The 21,314-nt window shown below is 34.9% G+C and overlaps 1 protein-coding gene across 1 annotated transcript in view; it reads left to right on the top strand.

Moving 5' to 3' along the window:
- The first annotated feature begins 4,116 nt into the window (after nucleotides 1–4,116).
- The window catches only part of LOC129260953 (CREB-regulated transcription coactivator 1-like), a 30,755-nt gene continuing 13,557 nt past the window's right edge, over nucleotides 4,117–21,314 (top strand). The window contains exons 1-3 of the mRNA XM_054898968.2: nucleotides 4,117–4,173; nucleotides 12,127–12,212; nucleotides 19,169–19,224. Coding sequence (XP_054754943.2) covers nucleotides 12,161–12,212; nucleotides 19,169–19,224 — 108 coding nt within the window. The 5' untranslated portion in view covers nucleotides 4,117–4,173; nucleotides 12,127–12,160. The remainder of the gene's footprint in view (nucleotides 4,174–12,126; nucleotides 12,213–19,168; nucleotides 19,225–21,314) is intronic.

Here is a 21,314-nt window from a genome sequence, read left to right on the forward strand (position 1 = left end):
ACAGCTAGAAATAATTTAACTGTTGTTGCAACAGAATATTTGCAATTGATAGCATATATTCTGTTGTAAAATCCTCTGTGATAGCCAAGAAAAAAGATGGGACATCATCTTTGTGCCAATGAAATCCACTAAATAGTGTTGGAGGAAGACACTGATTCTACAATTAAAATTATTTGATGTTTTATAAGGAATTCATTCCCCACCCCCCCCCCCTTTTTGGGAGGGGGCAAAGGTGTAAATGTATAGTGATATCAAATTTTCCTGAAGTATGATTTATTTCTGATTTTGAATGATTACTTGAATTCTGTTTGAATACCCCTCTCCATCTTTCTGTTTTTGTCAGTCGGTTGGACAGGAGAAAGTCTTGTGGCCGATTTGTTAGTTAGCTCACGGGGACTTGCAGTATTCATGGCATCAAATTTTCATCCATGCATGACCGCCATAGAGCACAAGTGATCCACGAGATTAGACACAACAAAACTAAAAAGATAGTCTCCTTATCATCAACCCTCTCATATTTTTATAATCATATAATAGGACGGGTAGTGAATACATTGATAATTATTTCTAAGATCTTGAGTTATTATCATTGCCTGCTCGGAAGAATGCCATTATCTACCTTCTCTCTATTTTCTTGCCATTTTTTATTGCAAAAATGGAAGAAAAAAAGCATGTCATAAGTTTTCTTCTGATTTATTTCTTGAACCTCAATGTGACATAATGACGTAATAAGCAAAAAATAATGATAATAAAACCTAAATGACCAAGCATATGAATTCCAACAAGCTATGTACATAGATAGACAGATTCACCACAACATCCTTTCTCTGCATGGGAACTGGATTGCACATTTTTGTTACCATATGGAAAAGTTTGGGGTGGAAATTCGCATTTGCTCAAAATGACCGGGTTCCGCGGGTCACCGACGTACGCCGCCCGCTTCATGAATTATTCATGAGCTCTCCGGTCCAATGCGCACGCCAGCTTACGAAACTACGATGCGGACGCGTCCATTATGGAAAATGGGTAAATTATCGTAAAATCTACATGCATACAGAACACTGTAGGCTTGATGTTTATGGCATTTTCTTTTTTTCTTTTTTTTATAGTGGGCAGATCTACATGTAAATACAAAAGTTGTTTATAATTATGTTGTTTCTGCATATTGTTATGTGAACGTCCTGTCAAGCTGGAATCCCCCCGTAGACACAAATGGTGCTATCCAACCTCTCTTTGTACAGTTATGAGAATGGGCGATCCTGAGCCGACATTGTAGAAAAAAAGCACAATTCTCCTCGTTTACGCGTTCTGTTCTTAACAATACATATAAATGAAAGTTTCAGACTCTTTGCAGTCTTATGTCACTAGATCAAAATCCAATTTAGCTAAATACCCGAAGTAAACCTCAAATGTTGTCTGATTTTCCGAGAATGTCAGGCCGCGCTACATGTAAAATCCACCATGATGAAACTCAGACGTCTTGATACGTCATGACCCGGTATGCTAATGAGGGCAGAGATCGCACTGACGGCTGATTGGGTGAACAAATGAAGGGGTCTTAGTTTTTCTTTATTTCCGTAGACAATTTTTAACCAATCAGCATCATTCTTACATGTATTGTAGAGAAATATATTCTGCACAGATTGGCGGGAAACCGGCTTTCGTACGATGTTTGGTTCATGAGATACAGTCTTTGACAGACCGTCCCACCTCGACACAGCGTGTGCAAACAGGGAAATTTACGTGTAATAATACGCAAATCTGGTGTGGGAGAAGCTCAAACATGTGTTTTATAAACAGCAATTCCGTGGAGCCTGAATCTCTAATTTCTTTAAAATTTGGTATTATCATAAAAAAAGGTGTAGAAAATAGATTTCCACTCAACCGAGCTTCGTAGGAATTTTACTTTTGAGTCAATTCACATTTCGGCCCCATTACAACATAATTTCGTATGTAGAGTGCCATAGCTTCTGTACACGTACGCGCGTTCGGTCGCTGCTCGGGAGCAAATGCGACTACTTTTCCATATGTGAAGAAAGGTGTTTTTGTATTAATTATTAAGATTAGAAAATGTTCAATGTTTGAAATATCACAAAATATCATTGAAGAAACAATCTTTCTCTGTCAGAAAGTTTGAGTGTCAGTGTGGAAAAACCTATACACTAGCTGCTCAAAGCTGAAAGTAAGGTCATATCTTCATTTGTGTTTTTCTCGAAAATTAAACTTCTGTGCATATCTGCCATAGGGGCATTTTTACAGTTATACCCCTTTCACAAATTTGGTTGTAAAATCGGAGCGGGACCAAAGTTATCCGCATTAATTAAAGCAATTATCCGCTTTAATAGCAGCATCGGGACCAGATTTTGGCTTTGTGAACGCATTTCCAAAGTAATGCGGATAATTGCCATGGTGCGGTCACAAAAGGTCACCCTTTTCCAACACAACCCCATCGGAGGGGGCGTGTGCAGTTGCCATGACAATTATCCACCTTTTTCAGGTCGGGCGCACGTAAAAAAATAGTGCGGATTATTTTTGGAGTTTGTGAATGCAGTTTTTATTGAATTATCCGCATTACTCTTAGGCGGATAATTGGAGGATGGGTTTGTGAAAGGGGTATTAGACAACATAATCTACAAAAGAAAGCCACACTGTTGTATTGAAAGTTCACCGAACTGTCTTTGTCCTAATAGGTTTGGATCTTTCATCTTTATATCTGAAAATATACCTTAACTTGGGGTAATTTTAGATAATTTCTTCCTACAGGGACTTTCATTTAATATGCTTATTGCCATCTCAGACTAATTTTTGCAGGCATTTCTGAAAAGTCAAGTTGTTTTATCTTGCTAGATATATGCTCTAAAACGTTAATTGTATGTCACTGTATATTACTTCATGCCAGTTATATTACAAGCTTCTTCAGGTATATTATGTTTATTTTCCTATTTTTATTTCATTTTATTTCAGTTTTAAGTATTATTGCTTTCTCAATATTCTCATCATCAATACAATTCACTTTATCATGGAATTTCATTCTTAATTAGAATTTATTGATGTTGTGAAAATATTCATTAAGAAAAGGAATATTAGGTGGGAAACTACATAAATAAAGCCCATGTCATGTTTGCATATTATGGTGTCTTTATCAGGTATGACGTATTCAATATCCTGTAAACAATAGATTAAAAATATATAGAAAGAAGTCATAGAACACAGTTTGAAAGCCAAAGAATAAATTTGTTACTCAATTTAGAGAAAATAAGATGTTTTTCTCTTTTTTTGTTCTCGAGTTTATGCAATAACTTACTGATCAGATCAAAATGGAATTTAAGAAGTGGAATTACTTCTATTCCATATGCAAAAAAAAAAAAATTATACTCTAGAGTATAATAAAAAAATACTCTTAAAAAATGACAAGATGGTTCTGTATCTGTCTTAAAATATGACAGTAATAACAGATATTTAATTTATGAGTGCTTGATGTGAGGCTAGAGTGCCGGTGGCTTGAGGAAGTCTGTAGAAAGTCGGTTTTTCCCTCGAGTTTCAAGCCTCTGAAATATTCATGAAATTGACACGTACTGATAATAATGCCTGGCAAATAATGCATAGTGCAAGGCAGATTTAAAACCTTCCATTTTACTTGGCAAGGTCTTCTTGTCACTCTCTTAGAAAGGAAAAAAATCCTTAATATCATTCTTCAGTTACTGTAATTGTGAGAAAAACACATTATTTAGGGGGAAAGTGTTCAGGTGTGATTTGATTTGTTTTTTGCCCTTTCAATATGTTTTTTTTAATAAAACCACTTTACTTGTGATGAGAAAGGATCTATGCACTTATTTTTTTCTTAGGTTAGAATTACAAACATGAATCACAAATCAATACATAAACATGCATGGGCTGCAAGAACGTTGGGGATTTTCCTCCACTTGAAACAGCATAGCGTATGGACTATTGAACAAGGTTACTTATTACTCTTTACAATGGAGTTAGTTATTGCAGATCTTTATGTGCATTAATTAATTATATTTAAAAGAATTGTTTCAAGCAAACTGCTAAATGTTTTGTGAATTCTCTTTAATATCTGAACGTTTATTTATATTCCTTGACTGTATAACACGAAGCAGCACCGTACAGTGCACCCTACCTATCACCGCCAAGTGACACAAGTTGGAGAAGGTACGTAAAAATCATTTTTATTTTTTCAAATTTTAAACAGGAACTTCACCCTGACAATATGTTGATTCTAATAAAAGCAGCAAAATAAGAGAAAACAAATATTGAAGAATTGGTGAAAATCCATCACAGAATAGGAAAGTTGTAAATTGTTAAATTGATATGTCTATGACATCGTATGTGAGCAGCTTCCATTATGTCATGTATTATTATCCGCATCAGACATCTGAGCTGGTCATTTACAAAACCGTATTGCACTAGATTTTCTGAATATCGGGAAGGGATAGGTATATTATTTGTATTATATTCAGTCTGTATGCACGTATTGAATTTGCATGCAGAGACGGCGCAAAATATACCTTTGTATTTTCCCTGGTCTCACATCTGGGCATTTGAGGATGCGTAGAAAGAGATACGCTTCATAATGATCCGCGCAGCAAATATGGAATAAGAATAAGAAAGTTGAGGAATTTAAAAGTTTTGTGTTCTGTTTCACCATGGACTTGCCATTAGTTTTAAAGGACAATGGTATGCACATTAGAGAATCAGTGTTATGTAGTCACATAAATTATCTCATTTTAAGCTCTTGATTGAATCCTAAGTTATTTAAATATCAAACATGATTAATGTTTTACATCCTTGGAGGGAAAATGAAATATTTTAATATTACATTTTATACAATTTAGTGAGTGTGTGACTTCATCCGTTCAGGCTCCTCATTTCCCTACTGTCCATATTGTGTATATAACTGTGAAATAGTTGTTTAATTTTAAAATTTTATATTATTTTACATCAATTTTTGTCTCGCCTGCATAGCAGAGCGAGACTATAGGCGCCGCTTTTTTGACGGCGGCGTCAACATCAAATCTTAACCTAAGGTTAAGTTTTTGAAATGACATCATAACTTAGAAAGTATATGGACCTAGTTCATGAAACTTAGGCATAAGGTTAATCAAGTATTAGTGAACATCCTGCTCTAGTTTCAGGTCACGTGACCAAGGTCAAAGGTCATTTAGGGTCAATGAACTTTGGTCAAGTTGGGGGTATTTTTTGAATTACTATCATAACTTTGAACATTTATGGATCTAGTTCATGAAACTTGGACATAAGGTTAATCGAGTATTAGTGAACATTCTGCCTGAGTTTCAGGTCACATGACCAAGGTCAAAGGTCATTTAGGGTCAATAAACTTTATGGATCTAGTTCATGAAACTTGGACATTAGGTTAATCAAGTATCAATGAATATCCTGTGCGAGTTTCAGGTCACATGACTATGGTCAATGGTCATTTAAGGTCAATGAACTTTGGCCGTGTTGGGGGTATTTGTTAAATTACCATCCTAACTCTGAAAGTTTATGGATCTAGTTCATAAAACATGGACATAAGAGTAATCAAGTATCACTGAACATCCTGTACGAGTTTCAGGTCACATGACCCTGGTCAAAGGTCATTAAAGGTCAATGAACATTGGCCGTGTTGGGGGTATTTGTTGAATTACCATCCTAATTCTGAAAGCTTATGGATCTAGTTCATAAAACTTGGGATATAAGAGTAATCAAGTATCACTGAACATCCCCTGTGAGTTTCAGGTCACAAAACCAAGGTCAAAGGTCAGTTAAGGTCAATAAACTTAGGCCATGTTGGGGTAATTGTTGAATTGCCATCATAACTTTGAAAGTTTATGGATAGAGTGAATGAAATGTGGTCTTAAGTCACCGTTCAAATGTCATTCATGGTCAATGAACGTGATATTATGTCATTATATGATTGGTGTTTTTGTGAATGATTATTTTATAGTAGTTTTCAAAGTTAGCACTGCTGCTATATTAAATCGCGTAATGCAGGCGAGACTGCCAGAGGCGTTCCACTTGTTATGAAATATTTATGATTATGCTTGTCTGATTTTTCTCGGTATATTCAAATAGACACTTTGCCTTTAACACCAACAACAACAAATATCTGCAGTGTTTGTACATCTGAATATACTTTTGTTTAATGCCCCTTTTTAGTGTTTGTAAATGCTCCAAAACTGTATGTCAGCATTTCAGTGCATTTTTAAAAAGATTTTATGAATTATATGCCCTTAAATAGTTATGTGGAGGTTATGAAAAAAAAAACTGGATAAATTTGTGGTTTTAACATGAAAATGTGCTTTACTGGATAAATGTATGGTTTCACATGAAAATTGCATTGTTTTAGTTTTTCAGGAATTATATGCTCTTAAATAGCTATGTGGAGAATACAAAATAATCAATGTTCTTTACTAGATAAATCGGTGGTTTTACATGAAAAAATATATTTTCCTTATCAAAATTAAATATCTGAATCTGCATATATTGTTTGTTTTTTTCAAATATCAAAACACTTTTTAAAAAAGTTTACAAATATTTTCAATACTTGTTATAAAATTGAAGTTGAATAATTATTCTGTGAGAATTTTTATTTAGGAAAAATGATTCATTCTAATTTTTATTCCAATAATACTTGTTTTTTAGTCAAGCAGTGTTAAAGCGATATCTATTTCCTTTTATTAACAATGATTATTTCCATTCCTTGCAAATTTTTATAAACCATGGTTATGGTAAAGAAACAAAACTCAATTTATGTTCTAAATTCAGGCTTACAGTATACCAAAGGTATTGAGTATTCAAACTATGGTTTTAGTAAATGCATGTCTTTGTATTGGTCCATTCACTTGAATAAGTCATAGATGAACAGATTAGGTTATTGAAATATTATATTCTATAAAAGACCCATTTATGAAGACCAACAAAGTAATGCACTTAAGAGCTTTCTTGATATCATCCCTGAAATAGACAATACAATACCATTCATAAGCATTGTATGGTATAAACAAATCAAAATAGAGGAAAGAAAATCAATAAATGACACACCATCCATTATTTTCCTCTGCTATTGATTAGTTAAGGTGATTCTGTGGGAAATGATTTGTGCTTGGATATTAGGCAGTATCAATAATTGGATAAATATTTACCAGTCTCTATGTTAAAATGAATTGAACACTATATTTGTGGTAGAATATGGGGTAAAACACAATGGATACAAATATTTTGTACTTTAATTTACTATATTGTAATAAGTGGTTTACTTTAAACTTGTTATAATATTGGTGTATCAGCAGAAACTTGAAACTTGATCCCTGTCAACATGGTGAAAGTTTACAAAATTGACAGATATACTGTATAGAGGGAGAGTTACAAACAAGTGTAAGATTATCAAAATGATGCAATGAAAATTATTTTGAGATAATATTAATTGTTAAATAATCCAATGTTTGAAAATTAAATCGAATAATTCTAAAAGACTGATCCTTCCAACAGCCATGTTCAAGGTTTTCTCATGACCAGAATATGTTCACAACAGTGCAGTTTGTGACCTGACTAACTTATTTCATTCATATTTTTTTGGTTTTTAAAATGTTTGAGCAATTGTTTGTGCTATCCATTCATCTTAATTGGATATGTTTTGATATCATGTTCACAATGTTGATTCATGTCTTTAAGATATTACTTCATTTCCTTTATTATGACGCTGTTTGTTAAAGTCACATTATTATTGTTGTTATCATTGTTGTTATTATTATTATCATTATTATTATTATTAGATTTGAATTGTCAACTTTTAGGGAAAATCCCTTCCATAACCAGCATTATAGATAGACATAGATTGTAAGTTCATCCATCCCTCTATCAGCGATGACAAATAGATCTTGAGGTTTGGAGTTGTGATTGCATCTCAGCGCTCGCTCGTCTGTTCTCAGAAAGTCAGGATGACATTTATAGAATGCTAAGCAGTGGTCGGTCAGAGCCCAGAAATAGCCAAGTCTATTATTATCATCAGCCAGAATACATACATGTATTCAACTCTGGCATCACTAGTCTATGATGTGTTCAACTCAGTCCCCGTCTTTGATGGATTTATGTTGTTAGGCACTCTGCCAAAAAGTCAGAGCTGCATTGCAGGAATCCTGCAAGCAGCTTTTCATTATAAATCATCAGAGTCACCATACATAACCATAGGGACTGCAGGAAAGCTGTAATAAGACCCATTGCATCATTATTGGAGGATTCCCGATATTAAAGACATTGCAGAGACATGCAGGAGAGAGAAAATAACAAATGAAATAAGAGGGAAAGAGATGTACATGTATGGAGGGTGTAAAGACATGCAAGTTTCAAACTATACATTGATTTTACAATCCAGTTTTGTACATTTTGTCAGTTATTTTTACGAACTGTCCTAAACCCGGCTGGTCTCCAACACACGATTTTGAGATGATCGCGCAACGTCTAGGATTGGTTTATGATCCCTGCATACTATTTAGGAGGCTGCTATAGTGTAGTGGTATTATGATATTCTATATTTTGTGTACAAACAAACACCTAAACAGTTTCAAAATATATTCCTAGATTGGATTGAATTATAATATCTCTGAGGTTAGGGTTAGAGCCAAACTGGAATTGCTCTTTATTATTTAGCAGGACTAATGGTTATAAAATTAGAAAGTGGTATGATTTTGAAGACCAACACTTCAGATCTCTTTCCTAAAGAAAATTAATATGATAGTAGAAGGTATATATGTATGACCATGGCGTGCATATGACTTTTTAAAACCTTTATGCAGGAGATCATAGGAGAATACATAGAGAGAAGATCCACTTGAATATCTCAAACTGAATTTTAAAAAATCAATGACCATGTACAGCCAAGTTGGTTATAGAAAGAAATGGTTGTTGCTATTTTTATGGTAGAATTTCTTGTTTTTTGTCATTTTAGGTGTGTCTCTCATTGCTTCTTTGTGTGAGATCTCCTATATTTATCAATATGATGAACTTGAAGCTTTGCATGGTTTAAAAAATGTTAGAAGGAGAAGGGTGTTGACTGTGTGTGAGAGAGAGAGAGAGAGGGAGAGTTAATATCATCATGGTTATCAGCACATGAATAGAATGAACTATTACTATATCATGATTTGAACTTTGGAAGGTAAATAGAAACTCTGAACTGCATAATAAATGATAGTTCATATTGACATTTAAACAAACATGTTTCTAAGCTTAGCATGGAATCAACAGAAAAATGTAACCCCTCTCCCCAAAATCTTATTATATTATCATTCTTCCTTTCGCTATTAAGCAGTTTTCTAGCATTTCTACTACAGGACATTATTTTTTTCAATAAGTTAGAGAGAGGGTACCTGTACAAACATGTAGGCCTATAGCTATTTTTATTTTTTGTCATGAATAATGCTTCAAATTAGTTTTTTTTATTGAAAAATATATCAAATATATCAAATATTTTATTCATTTATAATTTGAATCTTTTCAAAATTTAAGATAAATTGACTGGTATTTGTAATATTTTCGAATTTTGTTCTATTTCTAAAGGTCAAGACCACCCCAGAAAAAAAATGTTGATTTGAATAAATAGAGAAAAATCAAACTAGCATAACACTGAAAAATCGGATGTAAAATAAGAAAGTTATAATATTTTAAAGTTTCACTTATTTTTCACGAAACAGTGATATGCACAATTCAGTGACATGCAATTAAACAGTTTATGATGTCTTTCACTCACTATTTCTTTGTTTTTTATTGTTTGAATGGTACAATATTTCATTTTTTACATATTTGACAATAAGGACCAACTTGACTGAACTATATTTTTAATGGAATTAATTAATTGATTGATAATTAATTGTTTCACTTGACAATTAGGAGAAAATGAGAATATTTTGTATTTCATAAAATACAAAAGAAATAGTGAGTTGGTGACGTCATCAGTCTCCTCATTGCATACCAACCAGGATGTGCATATAACTGTTTTGTGAAATTAAGCAAAACTTTAAAATGTAATAACTTTCTTATTTTACATCCAATTTTGATGAAAATTTCAGTGTTACGCTTGTTGGATTTTTCTCGTTTTATTCAAATCAACTTTTTGTTGGGGTGGACTTGTCCTTTAATAATGAACATTTTTAAGGTTTGAGGCAGGCTTAACCATTTCATCATTAAAGTATAATCGAAACCACTGTGTATTGGAGAAATGAAAACATGAATTTCACTATAATGAAAAAAACATGATATGAATGTATGGTACTACCGTGTAAGTTTCTATATTCATTTGTGTATGCAAGGCCTGGCTAACACCTTATGCTGACTTTTATGTGAACCCGGGAGTCTGTTGTCTGATCAGGCGTACCTCAGGAAGGGCTCAGGGGAAAGGGAATGTTATCACATGACCACATCAGTCTGATTTTATAGCAGGATTTATCCCTTTGTTGTTCCACAGTCAACACACCTTTTACATCAAATTAAATACTCATGAAATACAAAAATTTCTTTTGCAAAATAACATAATGAAAATGCTTGATTGTTCTGTGATTTTTTTGGGGGGTTGATATGTAGGCCTTAAAAAAGCATTTCATTTTAGTTTGCTCTTATTTCAAAATAAAAACCCCGAATGTCCTAGAGTATATGCACAATTTTAGTCTATTAATTGAAATAAAGAGCATGTGAGAAGCAAAGCATTTGCCCCCCCCCCCCCCGGTTAAAAATATTCTGTTCTGCCATTCTCTCTTCATCTTTCCATCCTGAATTCGGTGTTCTCAAGTGGCATTGTGGGTGTGTTGCCATGGCAACTGTAGGAGCCTGGGCTCTGTGTCAAGCCTTCAGCAGACACCCATCTGAATGTTAAAAATGCTACTTATTGGATGCAGAGATACAACCTGTTGATTGATTACTCTATCCCTCCCCCCCCCCTCACTCTCTCTCTCTCTTTGCATTTATTTCTCTATCCCCCTGGCCTACTTATCTTTTTTTTTTCTTTCCTTCTTTTTTATTCTTTCTTTTCCTTTTTTTCTTAAGATTCCCATAGCAGTGACTTTTCCTTCCCTCTCTTTTCTCTCCCCCTCTTCTCCCCCCCCCCCCCCTTTACGATATTCCATCCACTCTCTCTTGATTTCAAACCAAACTGATGAATATATTCATTTCTTGAGAGTATGAAAAAATAAATAAATAAATAATGGACTCATCATTTTTCTGCTACCTCACCTTCTACATGTATATTACTTCCTCCATAAGTAATTCCCCAATATCTTATACCTGTGTAAGAAAATTGGTCATGTATAAGTAACAATTTGATAAGTGACTTTAATAAAGGCCTTACTGTATACCATATAGCTGTCATTTCCAAGGAATTTGTATAAACTAATAAATGAAACAAGCTGGACACCCAGATCTTTTGTTGAATTCACAAAGAGGTGTCCTTTCCAATTTACTTGCTTTGTTCAATTTCTCATTGGATGTATTATTGTCCAAAGCAACCAAGTAGGGCTAAGAGGGATTGGTGCTAACTTTATTTCACAGTTACTTCTATTACATTGCTAGATTAGGGATTTCCCCTATATTTTTTAGTCCTATCAAGCTATCACACTGCTCTGTTTCAGATAAAGGTCTCTCATTAATCTATTTTTATTGGGTTTTTTCTCAGATTATGACATTTTTGTAGATGCATGTGCATTATCAACATAGAGGCCTGCATATTGATGATGATAACTGGATAGATATCTGTTGACTATATAGAATTGGATTTTCCATTTACTTGGTGTTAACAATATTTGTTGACATTAGTAGTGTCCTGTAATCCACATATTTTTATATCACCAGGGACTAAGAAGGTGAAATAACCTTATAACTACTGAAATGAAAACACTGAAACTTGATGGCATAAATGAAAGACTTTGTTTCCAAAAGATCTCCACCTCTGTTACTCAAAACTCAAGGTCCCTCAATTATATTCTGATTTTGATAAATTATTTGATTTTCATCAAATGTGGATGCAGTACATTATAGAATTGAGCTCTTTATGACACTGCATAAAACGTTGATTCTGTGAATATTACCAGTTCTCATCAATAATGTGTCCTTTTGTTTCAGAACGAACTCTGACTCAGCGCTTCATACCAGTGCAATGGTTCCTGATGTTTTTTCAGGGCCTGCATCAGTTCCTTCTCATAGGAGAGGTAAGATTACATCTTATCTAATTCAATCTATGAAATAAGATAAATGCTACTGTTGGACAATTACTATTTCCTAGTTTATATTTGAGAAGATTATAGTACAATGAATTATGCAACGATATAATAGACATCACAGGATACTGCAGACTGCAAAGTTTATGTTTTTACATTTTACATGCAGTCATCATATAATGTGTTTAGGGATCAATGAGGGCTAAATACAAAGCTGTACAGAGACTGGGGGGGGGGCAATTCCATTGATGAGTGGATACCAGGCACGACCAAAGAAACGCGTAAAAAGAATATCTTTTTCAAGATTGGGCATGTTACGTATGTAATGTAATAAGGGTGTCATAAACACTGAAATGCTGAAAAAGGGTATATATTTCGCTCGGATGGCTACGTGTTTACGATCAAATTTGCGAGGGATGTATGTACTTTTTGCCCCAACACTATGTGTTTAGGGTCCGATTTGAGCGAGATGGGGCGGTACTGAACCCATTGTAATTAGCCCAAAGTAAAGCCAACGTCAGATCACGTCCATGACATAACAATTGAAATATCGCTGTAGGCCTACTGGTTTAGGGGGTCAATTCAGGGAATACTTATCAATGGTACCATTTTGTTTCCAATACTTGTTAAGGGTAAGGTTTCAGCCACACCAGTACTTGTTAAGGGGTGCATTTTCAGAATGTGGAAAATATGTGTTTAGTGTGCTTTTCGAAACCCCTTGGTCATGTCTGGTATCCACTCATCAATAGAAATGCCCCCTTCCCACCACCCCCCCCCCCCTCGGGACTACGCTGAATGTTTGATGACCCCTTAGTGTGTGTTTTGTGTTGATATTCAAATTTAAACAGCAACATGAATCATGTTGAAAAGTCAAGTACACCCCAGGAAAATGTTGATTTGAATCAATAGAGAAAAATCTAACAAGATAACGCTGAAAATTTCATAAAAATCGGATGTAAAATAAGAAAGCTATGACATTTTAAAGTTCACTTATTTTTCACAAAACAGTTGTATGCAGAACTCGGTGACATGCAAATGAGAGAGATGGTGATGTCCATCACTCACTATTTCTTTTGTTTTTTATTGTTTGGATTATACAATATTTCAAATTTCACTAATTTGACTTTAAGGAACAACAATATGTTATAACAATGGTACACACATGTTCAGGGAGGAATAAAACTTTGTTCCACATGACAATGAGGAGAAAATTGGAATATTTCATATTTCCTATAACGTACGAAATAGTGACTGGATGACGTCATCAGTTACCTCATTTGCATACCGACCTGGATGTGCATATACTGTTTTGTAAAATTAAGCGAAACTTTAAATGTCATTACTTTCTTATTTTACATCCGATTTTAATGAAATTTTCAGTGGTTTGCTTGTTTGATTTTTCTCTTTTTAATTCAAATCAAATTTTTGTTGGGGTGGACTTGTCCTTTAAATGTGCAATTACACTACTCATTTCAATACATTTGGCATGCTGATCGTCTTTCAAAACGTACCTTTTTCAGCATATAAATTTTCCTCTGAATCACAATCTGAAAGACGTTTACTTTTCCAACCAGGAATGGGCGACATTGAACACATGCTTTGTTTCTCTTTATATCTGCATTTTGTTATTGGGTTTTGAATCACAATCCATGTTGCCATATAAAATAAAAAGTGAACATTGCACATATCCCTTTGTTGATTGTATGATGCCGTATGTTATGTGATACCCAGATGCTGATTGTATTATGCCCCTATGATATTTTAAGGGATATGATCTTATAATTTTGAAAAATTTGTATAACTCTCCACTAAACAAAGACTGTGATCATGAATTCGTAGACTAATCATGGTGCGCCAGGTAATAGGAAAAATGTTAAGTAAGGCTGGTGAAATTCTTAATGAAATATTATATTTGTAACAGTCTATTTGTAATCAGACTGGAATATCTTCAGTAATGAGTCTTTTAATTTTTGATGTAAGTAAATGCATACCCACTTAGAATCCCTTTTCACCACCAGACCTTGCTTCTGACTTTGTTCAAAATTAATAAATGTCCAATTAATTTGCAAATTATAATGAACCAATATTAGTGACATTTCACAGTACAAAAAAGCTATCTTTTTCCTGGAATTTAATTTTCCATTTCAAATAGATTTGAAGAAAAAATTATTTCCCAAGAGGGATAATGCTCTTTGGTCCAATTGATTAAACTCAATTATTGTGGAAGAGGTCCCTTCAATTCACTTACGATTTTTCGTCTCTTGATTATGGATTTGGAATACAATCTCACTGGAGATTTACCAAAAGTGAAGATTTTTGGACTTTTGGTGAGTCAAGGAAAGAGTGTAAATGATGAAATGTCTTAGGGAGATGAAATTCTGAATTGAATAGCCAGTGCTACACCAAAATACACCAGTTCATAAAATTGTATAAAATCTATTCTTTTCTATTGTAATGTTTTTATAAATATGATTTTATTTGCCTCAATTAAAACAAAATATCTTGTTGTGGTAAAGAAATATGAATAGAGCACACTGATTTTACCTCCTCTACATCTGTTTGTGAAAGCTAAACTTATCGGAAATGAAGATGATAAAGATATTAAAGGAATGACAATTCACAATAGTTAGAATATAATTGCTATTAATATATTCTAATATACTTGCCTTTGTATAATTTCAGTGTCATCTGTCCAGTGTGGGCATTAATTAATTTGTCTCATGGGCTTATAAAAATTACCATTGTTATTAACTTGTTCTCTACTGCTTTTTTTTTAGTTGAATTTTATTAATCTAAATCTATTTGGTAATTGATTAAATCTTGGCTTTTTATAATTATATGAAATCATTTAAAATTATTGAAACTTTGAAGAAAAATATTTGATTGATGAATTTAATTGTAATTTAATGTGCAAAAGTCATATATGTTTATATTTAACTTTCAACTTACAAATAGAAATTAAAGATAGTGTATTTGATTTGGTAATTCATCAGACCTAAGTTAATCCATGACAAATCTAAATATACATGTACAGGATGGTGGCATAAAACCATTAATAAATAAATCAGTAACACAAAAACATACGTGGGACTTTGCCCATTGTACTATATATGTTTTGATCAAATATTGATTTTCTGTCTATCCAGGGTACGCTTAAAGGTTTGGGCCGAAAATCATAAAGAGAGTAAATTTCACCAAGTAAAATGCTGAAAATCTGATAACAAATAACAATGGTATTGACTTTTAAGTTAAGCAATGTTTTGTGAAAATAGTTATATGCACATTGTCATGAATATTCATTAGGTGAGCTGATGATGTCACATCCACACTTTCCTTTTCTTATGTTATTACACGAAATCATAATTGTTTCATTTTTTTTCATACAAGTGTGAATCATATACACCTGTATTTCCCTAATGATAAAATAAGTCTATCCAACTTCTTAAGTTCTCGGAGGATTAAAATTGAATAAACATAATTTCATATTTATGCGATAGGTGGGCTGTGATGTCATGTCCCCACTTTCTTTTATGATATTATATTACATAAAATCATAATTTTTTCATGTTTTCATACATTAGTATATATTATATCCCTTATTGAAATTTTTTTGCTATTTGATTGGTCGAGAGCCCTTCACGTGACTAATCATAATTTCACCAGAAAAATGAAATTCATCGGAGATCAAAATAGTTTGTGACGTCAGAGTAGAATAGTTTTTGTCTCACCTGCATAGCAGAGTGAGACTAACGGTGTCGCATTTCCGACAACATCAAATCTTGACCAAAGGTTAAGTTTTTGAAATGACAGCATAACTTACAAAGTATATGGCCCTAGTTCATGAAATTTGGACATAATGTTAATCTAGTATTACTGAACATCCTGCCTGAGATTCAGGTCACATGACTATAAAAATGTCAAAAGTCATTTAGGGTCAATGAACTTAGACCATGATGGGGAAATCAACATCAAAATCTTAACCTACTTAGGTTAAGTTTTTGAAATTTTGTCATAACTTCAAAAGTATGTGGACCTCGTTCATGAAATTTGGCCATAAGGGTAATCAAGTATTACTGAACCTTCTGCCCGAGTTTCAAGTCACATCACCAAGGTCAAAGGTAATTTAGGGTCAATGAACTCTGACCAAGTTGGGGGTATTTGTTGAATTACCATCATAACTTTGAAAGTTTATGGATCTTATTCATATAACTTGGACATGAGAGTAATTAAGTATCACTGAACATCCTGTGTGAGTTTCAGGTAACATGACCAATGTCAAAGGTCATTTAAGGTAAATTAACTCTGGCTGTGTTGAGAGTATGTATTGAATTGGCATCATAACTTAGAAAGTTTATGGATCTAGCTCATGAAACATCGACATAAGGGTAATCAAGTATGAATTATTGTTTTGCACATGTCTTTAATAGGTCACATGATCATGGTCAAAGGTCATTGTGGGTCAATGGACATAATATTTTATTATCATATTAGTGTTTTCTTCTGTGAATAATTATTCATTAGCTGTTTTCAAAGGCAACACTGCTGTTTATCGAATTATGTAATGCAGGCGAGATTGCCAGAGGCGTTCCACTTGTTTGTAAAATATGTCTCCTTGTATTATATTGAGTTTCAGCATTGATTATCTTATACATTAAATCAGTATTCAAACCTATTCTTTTCGATCTTAGAGGACACAGTTTGAATAAACTGATTTGATATTACAAAAAGTTGGGATATGACATCAGCTTGCTCATTGCATATTCATGAAGACATGCATAGAACTGTTAAATAAAAATGATACCAAACTTTTAAATGTCATGACTGTGTTACTGCTTGTCTGATTTTGATGAAATTTTCAGTGCTTTGTCTTATTCTATGATTTCTTTATCTGTTCAACTGATATCATTTTTAGCCTGGGGTATTCCTTTAAGACCTGATTTGACTGATAGAAAATGTTTGCCTTTATATAGCTCAATTTGATGAAAAAAATTTGATTGAATGATACATTTATTTAAAAGGAAGTTTAGAAGAAAACTGTCAAACATGACTTCTATCACACAACTTATTTGAAAGTGAAAATGGATGCAACCTTGTGTTCATGTAAATTGGTAAGACCCACCAGACCGACAGCCTACGAGGCTGAAAACCCACCAGACCGACAGCCTACGAAACTGAAAACCCACCAGACTGACCGTCCGCGAGACAGACAGCCTACGAAACTGAAAACCCACTAGACTGACAGTCCGCGAGACCGACAGCCTACGAAGTGAAAACCCACCAGATTCACAGTCCGCGAAACCAACATCCTACGAGACTGAAAACTCACCAGACTCATAGTCTGCGAGACCGACAGCCTACGAGACTGAAAACCTACCAGGCTGACAGTCCGCAAGACCGACAGCCTACGAGACCGATAGTCCGCAAGACCGACAGCCTACAACACTGACGAACCACCTGACCGATAGCCCGTGAGACCAGGAGCGTTGGAGACTGACAACCCTCCATGACCAAACAGCCCGCGAGTCAGACAGCCATACAGCCTACGAGATCGACACTCTCAAAGACACTGTCCTCACTACTGTCCTAAAACTAGTTTCCTGGAAACTAGTTTAGTGGAAACTATAGTTTAACGTGTAATGAGAACGGTCGAAGTGGTCTCGGAAGCGATTTTCTAAACCTGTTCAGAAAACCACCTCGCGATGTACTTTTGAAGATCGCTTTGCCTTGTTAAACTAGTTTTAGCATAAGTGAGGACACAACCGTTCTTCGGGAAGAAATCTTTGCACATTTCGAGCGCGCTGCTCCACACACTGTGTGTGGAATGCCTACACTGCGGTTTCAAATTTTGCGCAAAACATGTCACCCCACTGAGAGTGTTCCCAAAGCAACAAGACCGCTTTACATGAAGTGGTTTTGAAAACCAATTTCGGGTGATCGAATGGGAATGCTAGCAAATAGATCTTCCAAACTGGTTTCCTGAACCGGTTTCTAGTAAACCAGTTTTAGAAAGTATAATGAGAACGGTGTCTTATAGGCCAACGAGATAGACAATGAACAAAAACAGGCCCATGAATCTGACAGCCTATGAGAGACATTAGGCAGCAAAGGTCCATTAGACAGACACTAGATAAAAACTCCACAAGACCGACAGAATAAACAGCACCATCTTGTCTTGATATCAATTTAACTATAAATCGTACCTCTCAGAATTGTCAGTTTTCAGTATTTTTGGTTCGGTAGGCTTCTTTTGTAAAGTGTTTATCTCGAGGGGGGGGGGGCTACTCAGTATAAACGTATGATACTTATGTGCCGCGGTTGAGATCCCCATTTTGAGCCTAAATTTCTGTTCCAGAGGATTACCAATTTAGAAAGCCATAGAAATTCCTATTTTTCCCTGTTCCAGAGACCCTCAAATTTGTGGTTTCTTGTTCCAGTGCACGCCCATCATGAACTACTCAGCCTGTCAAGGAGGTGAGCTCGATCAATGAAGAGTCATTTGAGTTTCGGAGACCCCTATTTTCTATGTGGGCAGTTCCGATGCAATTCATTTTCAGCAATGGTTGATTCTGGGGCCATTCCAGACCTCCATTTTTAAGAAGAATATGTAGTTCCAGAACCCCCTATTTTGACTTTGGTGTGGCACATAGGTATCATGTTATGATTCGAGTAGCTCCCCCCCCCCCCCCCCTGGGTTTATCTCTTGGGCCTTTTTTGTCTATTGTCAATCTCGTGGGTTAAGGCTTAGACCCAAGTAATTGACAACAAGTTGGCCTTGAGATAAGTCCAGCAAAAGTTTTCAACGTTATGATATGTCAGGGTATAAATGTACATTTTCATTTAGCTCCCATTGGACTTAAAATTTAGACTATGTTAGTGTGTCTGGGGATTGTTCCAACAAACAGTCTACTCTAAAGGGTTATCTTTGATTTACTTCTTATTTTCCATAGACACGATAGACAACATGGGTGACCGGTTGAAGCCTGGTCATTGGGACCCAAAGAAGGTAAGTTTTATTACTATCATGAATAATCAACATCTTTTTCACTTGAAATGAACCTGAATGATTATTCTTGATTTATTTTCTGCACATACATGTAGTACATATAGGAATGACCAGCTCACTGAACACATGGTCTTCCATCCAAGTACTGATCAAACTCTATACCAATTGACTTTGGCAATAACTTAGTGAGCTCATTTTGCCATGTTGCAGAACTTCTGCACTCCTTAAGCCCCTTTTACACCTTCACGAAACCAACACGGATCATCCCGGATTGTCAATCCGGGGTGATCCTTGTACAATCTGGGATTACCGTGTACACAACGGCTACTCATACGGCGCCATCCTTGATGTACCGGCATACCCGGGAAAATTAAACATGTTCAATTTTTCATTCCGGAGTTAACAGACAGATAATCAACCGTGTTTATCCTTGTAGCCACCTTATACAACAGTGTAGCTACCGAATGCATCCAGGAGGCCTTGTAAGAACCGGGAGGTCCTTGTAAATACCGGCTATATTCGGGGTCAAAAATTTTCCATTGTTTGCGCACATGAACAATAGTTCATGGCCTTGTATGTGTACGCTTCAGACGTTGCCAAAATGAAAGAAACTTTGATCTTGGCCAATGCTCTAGATATCCCAGTAGAGACCATAAAGTAACATCCGTTTAATCTGTGATGATTCCTGGTAACTTGTCAAGCAGGTCCCTATTGCTACCTTGTCTATCCTTGTTAAAACTGCACTTTTTCAGAGCTTGTAAGTAAATATAAAGCCACCCACACAAATATCAAAACTTGACTTGTTTTCGTTTTTAATTATATGCCATCAATGTTCATGTATTCCTATAAAAGTCAACAATTCTGTTTGATATATAGGCCTAACTATTTCCAGAGAGACATATTCTTGTTTTGAATGCGTCCTCATTCTGATCTGAACTCTTGTCATTTATCCATCCTTCCTTCCTTCGCCTTCAAAAGGATAAGTGAAAGGGATCATTTTTTTTTCTCCAGGGCAGCTTATATCTCATTGCATATTCACAACCAGGGGAGTGTTTCATGAAAGGACTTGTCGGACGTTTTATCCGACAAATCCTGTTTTATCCGACAGTTACCATAGTAACAGTGCCTCTCAGCCAATCAGAATCAAGGAAAGATGTCAGATCTGACATCTTGTCGGACAAAATTGTTGATGAAACGCTCCCCAGTACTATTAACAAGTATTTCTCCATGCGTAACACTCCCAGAAAACATTTCATTCCATCTCTATACTTTAGACATCAACTCGACATGGCATCTATCCAATGAAAGAGATTTTTTTTACAATTGATTTTTATTATCCATAGTTAGCCCTTGATTTTATTACATTGGGTCAGATGCATAGAAATTAAAGTAGCAATTGCTTTTGCTTGATTCCGTATGCATAAAATGACCGAGCAAATGCTTTTGCTAGTAAGCTCAAGCAATTGCTAACTGCCTGCTAGCATTTGCTTCACGATTAAGCTATTGCTAAAAAGTGTATGCATAAAGCAAACATTTTGCTTGTACGTTTAAGCACTAGCTTGGGTTTTTTTCAAGCTCCGTCAGAGCAGCTTGAACGTTTGTTTGATCAGGGCGTTCGCGTCTTATAATCATGTTTTATGTAACTGAGAGAGAACCCCAAGGTGTGCAGTAGCCTACATGTACATTTTTTTCTTCCTAGTATTAAGCACAAGCTGAATGTCAGTTATATAAATTTACTACTTTGAAACAAGTTAAAGGAATAGTTGGACATCATGTCTAAGGAAAAGATGTTACAGGAGAGCAGTATTTTGCACTGCCACACTTTGCATTCGAGTCCCGCTTTTGTTCTGTGAGTCGTGACGTCGCTATTGTTCAAACCGCTAGCAATTGCTTTCTGTAGGCAAGAAAAGGGTTCAAGCACTAGCAAAGGGTTATGCATATGAAATAAAGCTATTGCTGAGGCATGATATTTTGCTTGGCTAGCAATTACTACTTTTTATTCATCTGACCCATTAACTAGAAACAAGTTAAAGGAATAATTTGACACCACGTCTAAGATGTTACATAAGAATTGTGGTATTTTGCACTGC

The sequence above is a fragment of the Lytechinus pictus genome, unplaced genomic scaffold (assembly GCF_037042905.1).
Source record: "Lytechinus pictus isolate F3 Inbred unplaced genomic scaffold, Lp3.0 scaffold_19, whole genome shotgun sequence".
Lineage (NCBI taxonomy): Eukaryota > Metazoa > Echinodermata > Echinoidea > Temnopleuroida > Toxopneustidae > Lytechinus > Lytechinus pictus.